This window comes from Grammomys surdaster, unplaced genomic scaffold, assembly GCF_004785775.1.
Source record: "Grammomys surdaster isolate TR1022 unplaced genomic scaffold, NIH_TR_1.0 225, whole genome shotgun sequence".
Lineage (NCBI taxonomy): Eukaryota > Metazoa > Chordata > Mammalia > Rodentia > Muridae > Grammomys > Grammomys surdaster.
Window position 1 is genome coordinate 6,385,066 of NW_021604670.1, and position 15,937 is coordinate 6,401,002.

Genomic DNA, 15,937 nt, shown 5'->3' on the forward strand with positions numbered 1-15,937 from the left:
TGGGGACCAATCATTCAAATATGAGAACCTATGGGGGACATTTCTCATTCAAACTGCAACATTTCCAGAAATAATCTTCCTTCTCCTTCTCTTTCTCCTTCTCCTTCTTCCTCCTCTTCCTCCTCCTCTTCCTCCTCCTCTTCCTCCTCCTCTTCCTCCTCCTCCTCCTCCTCCTCCTCCTCCTCCTCCTCCTTTTTATTTTCTTGTAGGTCAGTGGAGGATAAAATCAAGCATGCTCATACAGCTCTATCCTGAGAAAAATAAGATAACTGCCATTTGTTAGGTGTTGGCCTGAGGAACTAACAACCTGAGGGCTTTCAAGTGGGTAGACGTCAGCTCTACAAACACGGTCCCATTTTCCAGAAAGAAGTTGAATTGCCTTGAAGTAGGAATTCTGCATTGAATCCTACATTATGAGTTATGAGTGTGGCCTTGCATAGGGAAAGTAGAGACTGGAGAATCCCTGGGTTTACTAGCCAGCCATTCCACCTAACTGGTGAGTCCCAGGTATACTGAGAGATTCAGTCTCACAAAAGTATGTGGAGAACAACTGAAAAAGACATGTGACATTGGTTTCTGGTGTCCAAAGACACATTAACCTAGTCTTAAGGTTTCTATTGTTGTGAAGAGACACCATAACCATGGAAACTCTTATATAGGAAAGCATTTAATTGGTTCAGAAGTTTAGTCCATTATTGTCATGGTGGGAAGCATGGGGCCATACAGGCATTGTGTGGGAGCTGTTGCTGAGAGTTCTACATCTGGATCCTCGGGCACCAGGAAGAGAGAGTGACAATGGGCCTGGCTTGAGCATTTGAAACATCAAAGCCCATACCCAGTGACACACTTTCTCTAAAAGGGCCACACCTCCTAATAGTGCCTTATGAACCTTTGGGGGCCATTTTCATTCAAATCACCGCAGACACCCATCACCCAACACATGTATACACACACACACCCCAAAACTCCACCAATAACATACCCATGGTATTCTAGTTTTGTCTCTATTACATAATTAAAACATTCTAGAAAAAAAAAGCAACTTGGGGGAGAATAGAGATTATTTGGCTTTTACATCCACATTACAATCTATTATTGAGGAAAATCAGGGAAGGAACTTAAAGCAGAATCCTGGAGGCAGGAACCATAGGGGAATGACACTAACTGGCTCACTCTCTGGATTGCTCATGCTTAGCTAGCATCTTATGTAACCCGGGACCATCTAGCCTAAGGTTGGGATTGCCAATAGTGGGCTGGAACCTTTATGCCAACTAATAAAACAATCCTTTGTAGGCATTTCTACAGGCCAGTCTGACTGAAGCAATTCCTCAGTTGAAGTTCTCATTCAGATGACTCTAGGCCTTGTCAAGCTGACAAATAAACCTAACCAGGACACATATTAACAGTGGAAAGATTAAATAGCCAAAGTTATTGTAGTGTTATGAATGAGAATGGCCCATATAGATTTCTATATTTGAATGCTTTGTCTCCAGTCCATAGAACTGCTTGGGCAGAATAAGAAGGTATGACTTTGTTAGTGGAGGTGTGTTTCTATTATAAGCTGCCTTGCTCATGGTGTTTTACCATAGCAAGAGGAAAAGTAACTAAGATAGTAATGAAGAAAATACTCATAAAATCATGTATTATCAGCAGTAATTAAGTGGAATTAAGGATATCATAGATAAAAAGGAAGAGAAAAAATTTAAAAAACATGAGAAAGATCTGATAATTATTAAAGTCACAAGATGGGAGAGACTGTTTCTACATGCTCAATATTCTGGCACTAAGGAAAAAATTTGAAAATTGAAAAGATATTTTTGTAGGTGTAAAATTCACAAAGAGGAACATGGTTATCACCTGCATAAATGGTTTTTATACACCCAGGAGCTTGTCTTAGAGGTTTGATTGCTATGAAGATACACCACAACCAAGGCAACTTTTATAAAGGCAAACATTTAATTGAGGCTGGCTTACAGCTTCAGAGGTTTAGTCCATTATCATCATAGCAGGAAGCATGGCAACATGCAGGCAGACATGGTGCTGGAGAAGGAGCTGAGAGTTTTGCATCTTGATTTAAAGGCAATCAGGATAGACTGGCATCCTCAGGCAATTAGGAGGAAGCTCTCCTCTAAATGGGTGGAGCCTGAGCATAGGAGGAGACCTCCAAAGCCCACCCCCACAGTGACACACTTCCTCCAACAAGGCCACACCTCCTAATTGTACCACTCTCTATGGGCCAAGCATATTCAAATACATCACAGAGGTATAGAGGTTTAAATTATAAACATATGAAAGTATAGTTAATGTTGTAAAGTGAAAACCAAAGGGAATCAAAAATAGGGCACAATCTAAAAATCTTTCATTTACTTGTATTTTAAGAGTTATTAAATAATGCTTGATTTAAAAGTTATTTGGATGTTTTAGCCTATTATATAAAACAAATAAAATGATGCTTTATATAGTTTGCACACCTAGGACCATTCTTTGCAATCGATCCTAAGAGTGTCATAAAAGAGTTAAACATTACTGAGTATGGCGGCCATTGTTCCTCATTTTACTTCCCTCCCCTGCCATGTGATGTTCTCACGATTTAGCTTTGGATATTTCATCTCTACTGGATTACTCTAAGACTTCATTCATCCTCCAGCCTTTGCTAACTAACTGCTGTCTAGTTCCTAACTTAGAACCTCTAGTCACAGCTCTCTGTAAATCCCAGAACTACGTGTCCACGTGTCAAGGTCAAACCTCTGAGTCCTCCAGTTTCTTGTTATGAAGACACTTTCCTTTTGCCAACAGAGTTAGTATATAATGTAATTTTAAAAATTGATTATCTGATCCTACAGGGATGATGCGTAACTCTAACACCAGTACTAAGGAGGCTAGCCTGTGTAAGACTCAGTTTGAATTTAAAATTAAAAGAATCTCACTGTTCCAGGACACATCCCGGGAGGGGCACATTTCTTAGTCAGAGGACACTTGCCAGATTAACTTTCAGAGGAGGAAGGGAGAGGCTGATTAACATTCCTCAGACTATGGGATGGGAACCCACCTGCGGGTGAGGAAGGCCCAGAGCACATAGACAGACAAGAAAGGTCCTTGCCACCTCGTTCCCCAAAGACCAATCAGTTTAAAAGTCACACTGTTCTGCCAATCATATTGTGCCTAGTCAATGTTTCTCTCTTCTCGCCCCCCCCCCCCACCGCTTGTGGTTTTCTTCTTTAAAAACCCCTTGCTCACGAGCCTGGGGGTCAACGCTCCTCTTAACGAGCCTCGTCCTCAGCCAGCTGATACCCCGAAATCCGGAAATAAAGCCTTTTGCGGTTTGCAGCAAGTTCGGTCTCTCCAGTGATTCTGGGTAGTCGTAATCTCCTGCGGCTTGAGTGGGGGGGGGGTCTCCCCACTCCGGGGGCCTTTCATCTGTATCAAACAGATACTCTGTTTTAATTAAAACTGTTAATAATTTTACGCTTCTTTTTCAAAAAGGAAAATTTCGGTGAGAAAAACTAAGTCCCAGCTGTTTAAACCAAATCATATTTTGAACACTAGCATGACCAGGTATTTTTTGTTTGTTTTTCCAAGAGGGGGTTTCTCTGTGTCAAGCTGGGCGTCCTAGAATTCACTCTGTAGACAAAGCTGGCCCTAAACTCACAGAGGCCTTACTGCCTCTGCTTCCTGGGTACTGGGATTAAAGGCATATGCCACCACCATCAGGCCTCAGGTGTTACTTGTAACTTGAGTAAACGACCTCCATTCTTCATTTGAGATTACAAACCCAGCCTTGACATTGACTTAAGAATAAACATGTGATGTAAGACTCTAGTGAGCCTTAGTTTACTGGAGACCCCCTTAGTGAACTGTAAGGCCCCCAGAGTGGGGAGACCCCCACTCAAGCCACAGGAGATTACGACCATCCAGAATCACGCGAGACCGAACTTGCTGCAAACCGCAAAAGGCTTTATTTCTGGATTTTGGGGTATCAGTCGGCTGAGGCTGACGCTCACAAAGGGAGCGTCAACCCCCCAGGCTCGGGAGCAAGGGGTATTTAAAGAAGAAAACCGTGAACCAGGGGGGTGAAGGGGGAAATCAAAAAAGGAACAGTAGTTAGTCATAAACCAAGGTGGGGAGTGGGAAACATCTTACACACATTATAAACCCGGATGGGGAGTGGGAAACATCCCGTACACATTTTTCTCAGGAATGTGGCCTTAACCTAGCCCATTGTGGTCAGTCATTTCCCGGAGTATCTTGACCAACCTGTATTTGTAGTTCTGTTATTCTTTGTGGGAACGACCTGGCTGACTTGTCCCCCGGCTAATTCTTTCTTAGGGTGGCTAGTTAGTTCCTGGAACCTAGGCCTGTGAACCTGCCAACTTTAATTCAGATGAGGGGGTCTCAAGCTTCTCTATGAATTTTTATATCCTTGCAGAACAACTTGGAGCTGGGGATCATTGCAAAAGCAAGAGATTTTTATTGTTCCAGCATGCTGGGGTCATCCTGCATCCAAAGGGAGAGGCGATCCCACGCAGCTCGTTCAGCAGACATTTATACAGTTTCCAGGGATAGCATAGAGAAACAGCAGCTAGATTGGCAGAACAGTGTGACTTTTAAATTGGTTTTTAGGGAATGAGGTGGCAGGGATGGTGGCAGGGACTTCCCTTGTCTGTGGGTGACCAAAAGTCTGTCCTGTGGGATGTGTCCATATGCTCTGGGCCTCCCCAACTGGCAGGTCGGTTGGTCTTTTCCCCAGTTGTCTGAGGAATGTTAGTCTCTCTCTTCAGGGGCCTTTCCTGAGCTGACCAGGAATTGCTAATTAGCCTCTCCATTCCTGAGTTGACCCTTCAGTGAAATGTTTGAAAGTAAAACTTGAAGCAATAAAAATATTAATTAAAATATGAAAGTAAATACTTCTTGTTACTAGTGAAATGTGATGGTTAATATACGTCCGTGTGATGTCACTGGGTTCGGAGCCTGATACCAACAATGGTGAACATGATCTCATACGTGCTAAATACTAAGATATAATAAATGAAAGTTACAAAAGCGAATTGGAATTGATATAATAAAGCACATGAGTAAATGCTCTGCCTAGTGGGATGATGATCCTAAGTAGATGCTTTTAACACATAGTTGTTTAACATGACCACCACATTGGGACAACATGGATTCATTTCATGGTGAAAGCAGAAAAAATAAGTCTTTTAAAATAATTAAATGTTGGTGGCTGGAGAGATGGCACAGAGGTTACAAGCACTGGGTGCTCTTCCAGAGAACTCAGGGTTCAATTCCAAGCATCCACAAGACAGATCACACCTGCCTGAAACTCCAGTTCTGACACTAATGAACATAAAAATAAAATATGAAATAAAATAAAACACTGGAATATGAGGAGCATGTGTCCTAATAGACATAAATGTTCATGTCTGGTTTTTCACTTATTAACCTTGTTAATTTGATAGGAAAAGGACTGCTGTCTTGGGTTTTGCTCTGGTACCTTCTCAGGAAGTGATCTTGTTCTTTCTCTTCCTGCAGGTAGAAAGTAACCCCTTGGAAGTACCTCTTCACAGCCAGGCCACATGTCAGAGGCACTCAGGGAACGCTTACCCCAACTCCTTACCAAGCAGCCTCCCAAAACTTCCCTTAGCTCCTGGGAAGAAATCCTGGACGACCAGTCTCATTTCAACAAAGCTCTGGTATCAAACAGGCTGGAGATCTGCTAGAGCACCTGGGGGTAGGGGTGGGAGGACACTGACCACAATGTTGTTCTACTAGTTTGGGGAAAAGAATGTTGTTCTACTAGTTTCCCGGGAGTGCTGCAATTGTCCAGAAACCACAGGGAGAAGGAAGGAGAAATAAAGAAAGATTAATCACTCATAGTTAAGAAAATTACGGCACATACATTTGGTGGTCATTAACAAGTTGTAAGTAAACTCTCTGTGTACCAATTTTGGAAAAATCTTGAACTGAAAAAAAAAATCCAGTAGGACACATGTCATTTAGAAAAGAGCCAGGAAGTGGAACAGAAGAATATAAGTATATTCTTAGTTTGCATACAAGTAAACCCTAGAAGGATTTAAAAGACAGCAATAACTTCAAACTTCGAAAACAGAATTATGGCAAATTATATACTTATTTTCAAATCAAAATTAAAATTTGCCAGTAACTAAAGAACTGCATTTTAATAAAAATACTTATAAAGGCAAAGTTCAACACAAGGGAAATGCAAATCCACGCATTGGTGGTTAACAATATTTTGGAAACATTGACTTGAATATTCTGCCAAATATTATCATTATCCAGATCAGGATAAAGTTTTGTGTTCAAATCCTCTAAGCTTATTACAGATTTCGTAAGACAATGGAGGACATTTGTACACTCTGGAGAAAACAGCGGACAAAGTAAACTATAACATATTTAACTACTGGGAAACTATGTAACCATTTAAAAATAGTGTTTGGAAAACAAAACCCTGAAAGCTGTATTTATGAAGGCATTATCTCTCCTGCCAAATATTCAAAATACATCATCAGGATCAAAATTTAATGACAAGTTAAATGTTTTAAATATTTAACAAAAAAACCTTTTACAACCAACCTTCTAATTGAGTTATCAAACTGAGTGATGTACACTGTAAAACTGTTCTTGAAGAAAAAAAAATTAAAACGATACAATGATTTCCTCCGCAAGGCTTCTTCTGTTTGAACAAAGGTTGCGTTTGGTTGCTGTTCTGGCAAAGGCCATTAGCGTAAATCTTGAAAAGAATGCGCTCTTGAAAAGTGCTAAGAAAACCTACCACGGCAAGCTGAAGCACACGCACGCGCATTCCTTCAAGCTTACGTAATGGCCCCTCTGCAGGCCTCGCTGGCCGGGCGGAACCCCGCCCCCTCCCGCCCGCGCCCTTCCCCCACCCACCGCCCCCTTGCCAAGTCAGCTGCGCAAGCGCAATAGCTGTGCAGCCGCTCCTAGCCCGGGGGATCCTGGGATTCGGCCTTTCCGGAAGGTCGGGCTGGGTGTCGGTGCTAGGCCGCCGTTCTAGGCCCAAGTCGGAATTCCAGGCCCTGCTCCAAGCCACGTCGGTGACCGCGGCGACACATCGAGGACCTCAGAGGACGCAGCCGCTGCTCGCTGAGGTGCTGAGCCTTGGAGGGCGGCAGCCGGGGTGCACAGGCCGTGACGGCCCCTCCCCCGCCCTGAGCGCAGCGGCGAAGGACGACAGTCCGAGCCGGACGAGGTGAAGCGGTCACGTAACTGCCTCAGGTGATGACTCACCCGCTCTACTGTCAGATTTGAGGTGCGTGGTGCTGCTGCAAGGCGGACGTCGGGGTGCCCTGAACGGTGCTGCGGCGACCGCTCGCTTGCCCTTCGTTCGGCGGCCCGGCGTTTCCCCAGAGTGTTCTCTTTGTAACGTCTGCGGCCTGCAGCTCGCTGCGAGCACCGGGTTCTCCCATGAAGGTGTCTCTCGGTAACGGCGACATGGGCGTCTCTGCCCACCTGCAGCCTTGCAAGGCTGGAACTACGCGGTTTTTTACCAGCAATACACACAGTTCTGTTGTATTGCAAGGCTTTGATCAGCTCAGAATAGAGGGGCTGCTTTGTGACGTGACTCTGGTACCTGGCGATGGAGAAGAAATCTTCCCGGTTCATAGAGCCATGATGGCGTCTGCCAGTGATTATTTCAAGGCCATGTTCACAGGAGGAATGAAAGAGAAAGATTTAATGTGCATTAAGCTTCATGGAGTGAACAAAGTTGGTCTGAAGAAAATCATTGATTTTATTTATACTGCAAAGCTGTCTCTTAATATGGACAATCTTCAGGACACTCTTGAAGCTGCCAGCTTTCTACAAATCTTGCCGGTTTTGGATTTTTGTAAAGTATTTCTTATATCAGGCGTCTCTTTAGATAACTGTGTTGAAGTCGGACGGATTGCTAACACCTACAATCTTATAGAAGTGGATAAATACGTGAATAATTTCATCCTGAAGAACTTTCCTGCCTTGTTGAGTACTGGGGAGTTTCTAAAACTTCCCTTTGAACGGCTTGCCTTTGTGCTTTCCAGCAATAGTCTCAAGCACTGTTCTGAACTTGAACTCTTTAAGGCAGCCTGCCGCTGGCTAAGGCTGGAAGACCCTCGGATGGACTATGCTGCAAAATTAATGAAGAATATTCGCTTCCCACTGATGACGCCACAGGATCTCATCAACTATGTGCAGACAGTAGATTTCATGAGAACAGACAATACCTGTGTGAATTTACTTTTGGAAGCAAGCAATTACCAAATGATGCCATATATGCAGCCAGTGATGCAGTCAGACAGAACCGCCATTCGATCTGATTCTACTCATTTGGTTACCTTAGGAGGAGTTTTGAGGCAACAGCTAGTTGTAAGTAAAGAGTTACGGATGTATGACGAAAGGGCACAGGAATGGAAGTCGTTAGCCCCCATGGATGCTCCTCGGTACCAGCACGGCATTGCTGTTATTGGAAATTTCCTTTATGTAGTTGGTGGTCAGAGTAATTATGATACAAAAGGAAAAACTGCTGTTGATACAGTCTTCAGATTTGATCCTCGTTATAATAAATGGATGCAGGTGGCATCCTTAAACGAAAAGCGCACATTCTTTCACCTGAGTGCCCTCAAAGGACATTTATATGCAGTTGGTGGGCGCAGTGCAGCTGGTGAACTGGCTACAGTAGAATGTTACAACCCAAGAATGAATGAATGGAGCTATGTCGCAAAAATGAGTGAACCCCACTATGGCCATGCTGGAACAGTATATGGGGGTTTAATGTATATTTCCGGAGGAATTACCCATGACACTTTCCAAAATGAGCTCATGTGTTTTGACCCAGATACAGACAAATGGACACAGAAGGCTCCTATGACTACAGTCCGAGGTCTGCATTGCATGTGTACAGTTGGAGACAAGCTGTATGTCATTGGTGGCAACCACTTCAGAGGAACAAGTGATTATGATGATGTCCTAAGCTGCGAATACTATTCGCCAACTCTTGACCAGTGGACACCAATTGCTGCTATGCTAAGAGGTCAGAGTGATGTTGGAGTTGCTGTCTTTGAAAACAAAATCTATGTTGTTGGTGGATATTCTTGGAATAATCGGTGCATGGTGGAAATTGTCCAGAAATACGACCCAGAAAAAGATGAGTGGCATAAAGTTTTTGATCTTCCAGAGTCGCTTGGTGGCATCCGGGCTTGCACTCTCACAGTTTTTCCACCTGAAGAAAATCCTGGGTCACCTTCTAGAGAATCGCCTCTTTCAGCACCTTCAGATCATTCTTAGATCCAAGGTGTAATACCTTTTCAGTGTGTCATGGATGGTCTTGTGCTTCCCTTTCCACTGTCTCTCCTTATTGCTACAGTTAATAGATAAAAAGGTAACTTAGGTTTTTTTTTTTTTTGGTTTGACTTCATCTTGTTTATTAAATGGCTAACAAGTGCATTTTAAAAAGTATTAAATATATTCAGCTGTTTAACAAGTGAAAAAGATACATAGAAAATTAGATGTTTTTTGTGGTTTATGTCAAATTTAGATGATTATAGTAAATGTTTAATTATGTCTGTTATACTAAAAAAAAATTGAAACATTTGATTTGACTGAAACATTAAATGGAGGCCCCCTGTTCTAACCTAAAATAAAGATTGCCAAGGTACAGCTACCTCCCTCTTGGATAGTTTTGGACAGTCTGTTAACTAGGCTGTGTGATTAGTCTTAGGATATTTGAAGTTTCTTAGGTAGACAGAAATAGTAACAATATTAAGTAGAAGAAACAGGTTAAGATTTGTTATCTAGCTGGAGAAAAAATAATAGATATGTACACTAGTCAGATACTCATGCTCACATAAAAATTTGTGTGTACATATAAACTTTTAGACTTGATAGAAACTTCAACTGTAGTGAAAATGACCTTATATTTTTTTCAAGAAAGCAGCTAATTTTATTTCAATGAAAATTCAATATCAGAGAGTCCTTGTCTAAAGTCGTAAACAGAATTTAGATTGATAAGGGCTACAACAAGCTAAATTGACGGCCAACTTTGTCATTTTATGGAATTGTTTCTTTAAATGAAATTTAATTAGTTTTTCTGTATATTCTGTAGTTACATGCATATTGATTATTTAGCAGAAGGCAAGTTTCAAAGAATTGCTTTTTTTTTTTAATCATTAACTTTTACCTGTGAAACTTGGGAGTTAAGGAAGGCAAAGACATTCTCAACAAAGCTCCAGGATTTTGAGTTTAGTCTCCTGCCTTAGTCACTCTGACATGTCTATTATGTGATTTTGAGTGATTTCTGGTGCTGCTGTAACTGGTAAGCATCCTGTAATGTGTGAGCTGCCTCAAGGCTGTGATCTGAGCAGACAGAGATATACCCTGTTCTGCATCAAATCAAAAGTATGCCATTTTAGCCTTGATAAAGGAACTTCAGATCCCCTAAGAAGTCAGCTGGTTTCTTTAAGGCAGTGCTAAAGTAGACCTTCAGTCTTCAATACTGTGGGAATACTTTCTGGCTGAGAAATACATGGGAAAATCTGAAGGGAACTTATCAGATAAATGGAATTATAGTGTCCCTTGGTAATGAGTGATACTGAATACATATTTTCCTGGGAAAATTGTTCAACTGAAGGAAAAAAATGCATACACGCACACACACACACATACACATATACACATATACATCTAGTCCTGGGAGAATACCAGAGTGTAAATAAGGAACAATGCCATTGACAGTTCCTTAATGTAATTCAGACGAAGGAAAAGGATTTGGCTTCTGGCATCTGAACTTACTTACTGCCTATATATACATGTGTTGATTCATTTTAATGCTTTTCATAATTTTTGCATTGACAGAATTTTCATACTTCGTGGTTTTTTTTTTAATGACTGCCTTTTTTCTTTTGTTAACTTTAGACATATTTGAGTGCTTTTAGAAGTTAAGGTAAAAATTGCTAGTAACTTTGTGTATTGAATAAGCAGGCAAGAAATTGCATCTTGATTTTTTTTTTCTTTTTTTAATAGCAAGATTGAAAACTTCTGTATTTTGAATAGCTACATTTTCTCTTTGGTCAAATGTCAATGTCCTTTTCGTTGTGATAGCTTTTGAAGTTGCTTTGTCTTTCATATCAAGTTACAGGATCTCTTTTATATAATAAAATTACTTAACTGATATTTTCTTGTATTTCCTTTTTTCCCTCCCACTCAAACTTCTTAGTTTTACAGATGGAGTCTCTTCAGTCAGTAGTTTGTTTTGTTTTGTTTTGTTTTTCAGTCAGTAGTTTTTTGAAACCAAATTTGTCCCTTCTATATTTTGACCTTTGGATAACTTTTCTATGGTTTGTTTTATTTCTTTATTGAATATTTTATTTATTTACATTTCAAATGTTATCCCCTTTCCCGTCTCCCCTCTGCAAACCCCTTATCCCCTCCCCATCCCCCTGCTTCTGTGAGGGTGCTGCCCCACCACCCACTCCCCCCTCACCACCCTAGCATTCTCCTACACCTGGGCATCGAGCCTTTACAGGAGCTAGGCCCTCTCCTCCCATTGATGCCACATGGAATTGATATATTGCTTTTTCATGCTGGTTCTAATACGCTGAGCTGATATTGCAAACCTGTTTTCTATACATGCTTTCCCTTTTGCTAAAAAAGCATTTCTATGTTTTCAGTGCATTTGATATTCTTGTTCTGTAGCAAGTACTCCTAGTCCAGGTAAGCATACTGCTCCATCTGCATAACCCTAAGTCTTAAAGATAAACCTTTCCGTTTACTTTCCAGTGTTCTAAAAAGATTTTCTTTCTTTGTTCTTAGTACATTTGACATTCTTGTTCTGTAATTAACAAGTACTTAGTCCTTAACCAGGTAAGCAGATTGCTCCATCTGTATCACCCTAAATCTTACATGTACATTTCTCCTGTTACTTTCCAGGGTTACATAGTTGATGGCTCTCTTGGTAATCATACAAGAAGCTGGCTGATACTGTATTACTATGACTAATTAAAACCAGAACTTCTGTTAAGATGGAAATTTTAAGTGACTGAAATAATAAGCACATATCATTACAAAGCATTGTTAACATTTGTTTGTGTTTTTCCCAGTAAGTTTTCAATAATATTTACAAGCTTTTCTGGTATAAAAGTAAGGTTTGCCCTACAAAATGAGCAGGAAAATAAAGCATAAAATAAAGATTATCTTTGGTTTTACATGCCAGCCATAACCCCTCATAATAAATGATGAGTTCATCATACATATATATAAAAACATTGGCAAATAGTTTTAAAAGCTGCCAATTCAAGTTTCAAAGACAAACTACAATCACTATGACTTGCCTAGTTTTTCATGTGTAGATATTAAAAAATAATATGCATGAACTTTATCTCTTAATTACCGAATGCATCTCATGAAAAGCATATTCTTTTTGAAGTGGTGGAGCATGTTTGTAATCCCAGACTTGGGAAACAAGCAGGAGGATTATGCATTGAAGGCCAGTCTAGGCTGTATAGTGAGACCCTGTTGGAAAACAAAAAGGTAAATTGTATTTCCATGCTGATAAATCCAGACTTAGATTTTTCTTTCTTTCTAGTGTAGCTTATACATTGGTCATATTAAAGTTTTTCTAGCTTATAATTGAAAGTACTTTGTTCTTATGAAGATCATATGTACACATGACAGAGTATCCTTTGCTCAACTAAAGTCTGCTGACAGACTCTGGAGGTATGTTTACATCTATAAGATTCATGTTTCCTCTTACCCTGGAGCTTGTTAGGTTTGCATCTTAGGACTGGAGAGAGATGGCTCAGTACTTAAGATCTTGCTGAGGACCTGGGTTCAATTCCCAGCACCCATATGGTGGTTCCTAACTTTTCACAAGTAACTCTAGTTTGATCTTTTGCCCTCTGACTTCTGTGAGCACCAGACAAGCACATAGTGCACAATACATACATGCATGGATACATACATACATACTTACATACAGGCAAAACACTCAAAATCTAAAAAAGTTGTATGCGTTGGGTTGTGAGGAGGTGTTTTAAAACTGCTTTACACAGAGAAGCATTCATTAGGTAGGTAGTAGTTGTGACCAATGGCATTTTATAATTTGTGTGTGTGTGTGGGGGGTTCATGTGTATGCATGTACACATGTATATGAGTTCTGGTGTCTGCATGTGTGTGTATGGCTTCATATGTGTGTGTAGGTTCATGTGTATACATGTGTGGAGGCTAGAGACTGGAGCAAGGTGTCTTCCACAATTACTTTTCCACCTTATTTTATTTTGAGACAGTATCTCTTACTGAATCTTCAGCTCATCACTTCAGCTAGACTGACTGGCCAAAAAGAACTGGGCATCCTCCTGTCTCCATCTCTACAGCACTGGGTTATGTGCTCATGTGGCAAGCAGTTACTGACTGAGCCATCTGCCCAGCCCCACCCAGATGTTTAGTTGAGATTTTTAATTTAGATTTAATCAATAATTCAAACCTGTTTGAAAATGTTTCCATGAAATATATAATGTCATGAAAGTGCCATAGATTTTACACTTTGATAGATTGATATTTGATTAACCTCAAAATTTCATCACTGTAAGTAAACCTGATTCAGCTTTCAATTATTATACATAAAACTTTACCCCATGTACTAGCAGGGACACAGTGTAAATCTGAACAGTGTAAGTTTTCCTAGATTCCTGAAAAGTATTTGCAATAGCACTAGTTGTATTTATAGCAGAAATGTGCTCAGTGAGTTGTCTGTTGCTGTCATGAACATTGACCAAAAGTGACTTGGTTATCTTACAGTTCCACTTCACAGTCCATCACTGAGGAGAGCTAGGGCAGGAACCTGGAGACAGGCTTAAGCAGTGGAGGAGTGCTGCTTACTGACTTGCTCTTCATGGCTTACTTAGCCTGCATCGGTATAACTCCCAGAACTTGGACCAAGCCAGAGGTTACCACCACCCACATTGAACTAGGCCTTCCCACATCTGTCACCCACAGGCTTGCCCACAGGCCAAGTAGTGGAGGTGTTTTCTCATTGAGGTCCTCTTTCCCAGATGACTCCAGCTCATGTCAAGTTGACAAAAAGCACAGTGAGCATTCAAAGGAAATCTTCAAAGTTGTAGTTGTCCCACTCTGGGTCTACATTAGTTGCCAGTAGCACCTTAACTGTTAATGGAGAAACATTGCATATTTCATTAATTTGTTTCTGAGTGTTTTGTTTGTGAGACAGGGTCTCACTATCCTTGGCAGGCTGGAAATCACTGTGTAGATTAGGCTGCCAAAACATGAGTGTATTCTTCTGTAGTGCATTCCTGATGAGATATCTGCATGTCCAAAGCTATGTGTGCAAGTGACTTTGGATGGACTTTGAAACCAGAGTGACAAGAAACCTCTCCACATGAAGTTGTTCCCTGTAGGTGTTTATCACTCTGATGGAAATGTAATTAACATGCTTTAATATTAAACACGTCACTCTAATTTTTTAGATGCCAGATACTGAAGAATTTTTAAAATCTCAATTGTTGGGTAGGAAGCACTCTCATAGCTGAATATATTAACAGTTGGTATAAACAATTTAGTTTGACAGGATAGTAAAATCACCTTCAAGGTTTTATACTTTGTAGAAAAATGCATTTCTTCAATGAACTAAAGAATGAACCCTTAAATGGTTACTTCAGCATGCTGCTTCTATTAATTACTTTTAGTGTGGCCCCATAAGATGCTCCACATTTTCTAAAAGTAGATGTTGTTAGAACTCTTCTCACCCTGATTTTGATGCTTAGTATCTGTGTCTTTGATTATCTCATTGTTGTATTTAAATGATTGAATGGTGGTGAAACGTGACTTAGTTTGACCAGAAGTCATACTCACTGGGAAATCTGTTCCTGTTTGTCTACAGCTAATGGCTTTCATTACAAGTCTAGGAACGGAGCATGTTATCAGAACAAGCTTAACCTTCCAGACCTACCTACCTGCTGTAGTCAGAGAGAAAGGGCAGTCGAGTGTGACAGTTTGTGGTTCGTACTAGATTCTAAGGGATTTTCACAATTCAATATATACTATCCTTTTTTTTTTTTTTTATTTTTTTTGAGGTAGGGTTCTTACTTGGTAGCTCTGGCTGGTCTTGAACTCACAAAGATCTGTCTGCCTCCTGAGTGTTGGGATCAAAAGGTATGCAGCACCTTGTCTGGCCTAACAAGCACTGTCTTTTTAATACCTCTGTTTAACTGTCAGTCTTAACATTTAGTTGTACCCTTAGCAATTTGAACCTCGTGGATAACTTCAGTTATCTCCTGTGATACAATAACTGTTTTCTAGTGGGTTGCCACCCTTCTTTTTGCATGATATGTGGAACCTATATTGAAGGCAGGTTTTGGAGATAAACAAGAAAAATCCAATTTTACTCGTTATAGCGGTATAGTGCTTGAGGTGTTTCTGAAGTTCTCGTAACCATGTCTGCCGACTCTTACACCCTAACTTCTTACAAAGCCTTTAATAATATCATTTCTACCTCCCACTCTAACTTCTATTCTCCTTTCTGCTTCCATGTCTATGTGTCTTAAACTTTTATTTTCCTCTGTTTCTGTGAGACCCCACTGGCTGTCACACAATCACATCCCCAGTCCCTGTTGGCTGGTTAAGTTTTAAAGACTCTTGAGATGTCAGCTTAACAATAACTTCTGGAAACTTCTGTTGACCCACACAGTCTCCATGTGCTGCATGATCTTGCACCTTCCCTCTCACAGTCATTATTGCTGTCAGTGAGTGCTCAATTGTCCACCCACCCCCGCCTCCCCCAAGTCTGGCAGCTCAGAAGCCACAGGTAGACAGTCAGTAGAGACGTGGGAATAGAAAGTAGAAAATACATTTGATACCCATTGAAGTTCCAAGGTTGATGATTTTATATTAGTTTCCAACTCATGTAATAGCTAAG

At 40.7% G+C, this 15,937-nt stretch overlaps 1 protein-coding gene across 1 annotated transcript; it reads left to right on the plus strand.

Moving 5' to 3' along the window:
- Positions 1-6,949: 6,949 nt before the first annotated feature.
- Klhl9 (kelch like family member 9) lies at positions 6,950-11,181 on the plus strand. The gene has a single exon (XM_028773324.1). The coding sequence runs from the start codon at positions 7,444-7,446 to the stop codon at positions 9,295-9,297; it is 1,854 nt and encodes a 617-aa protein (XP_028629157.1). The 5' UTR covers positions 6,950-7,443; the 3' UTR covers positions 9,298-11,181.
- Positions 11,182-15,937: the final 4,756 nt, after the last annotated feature.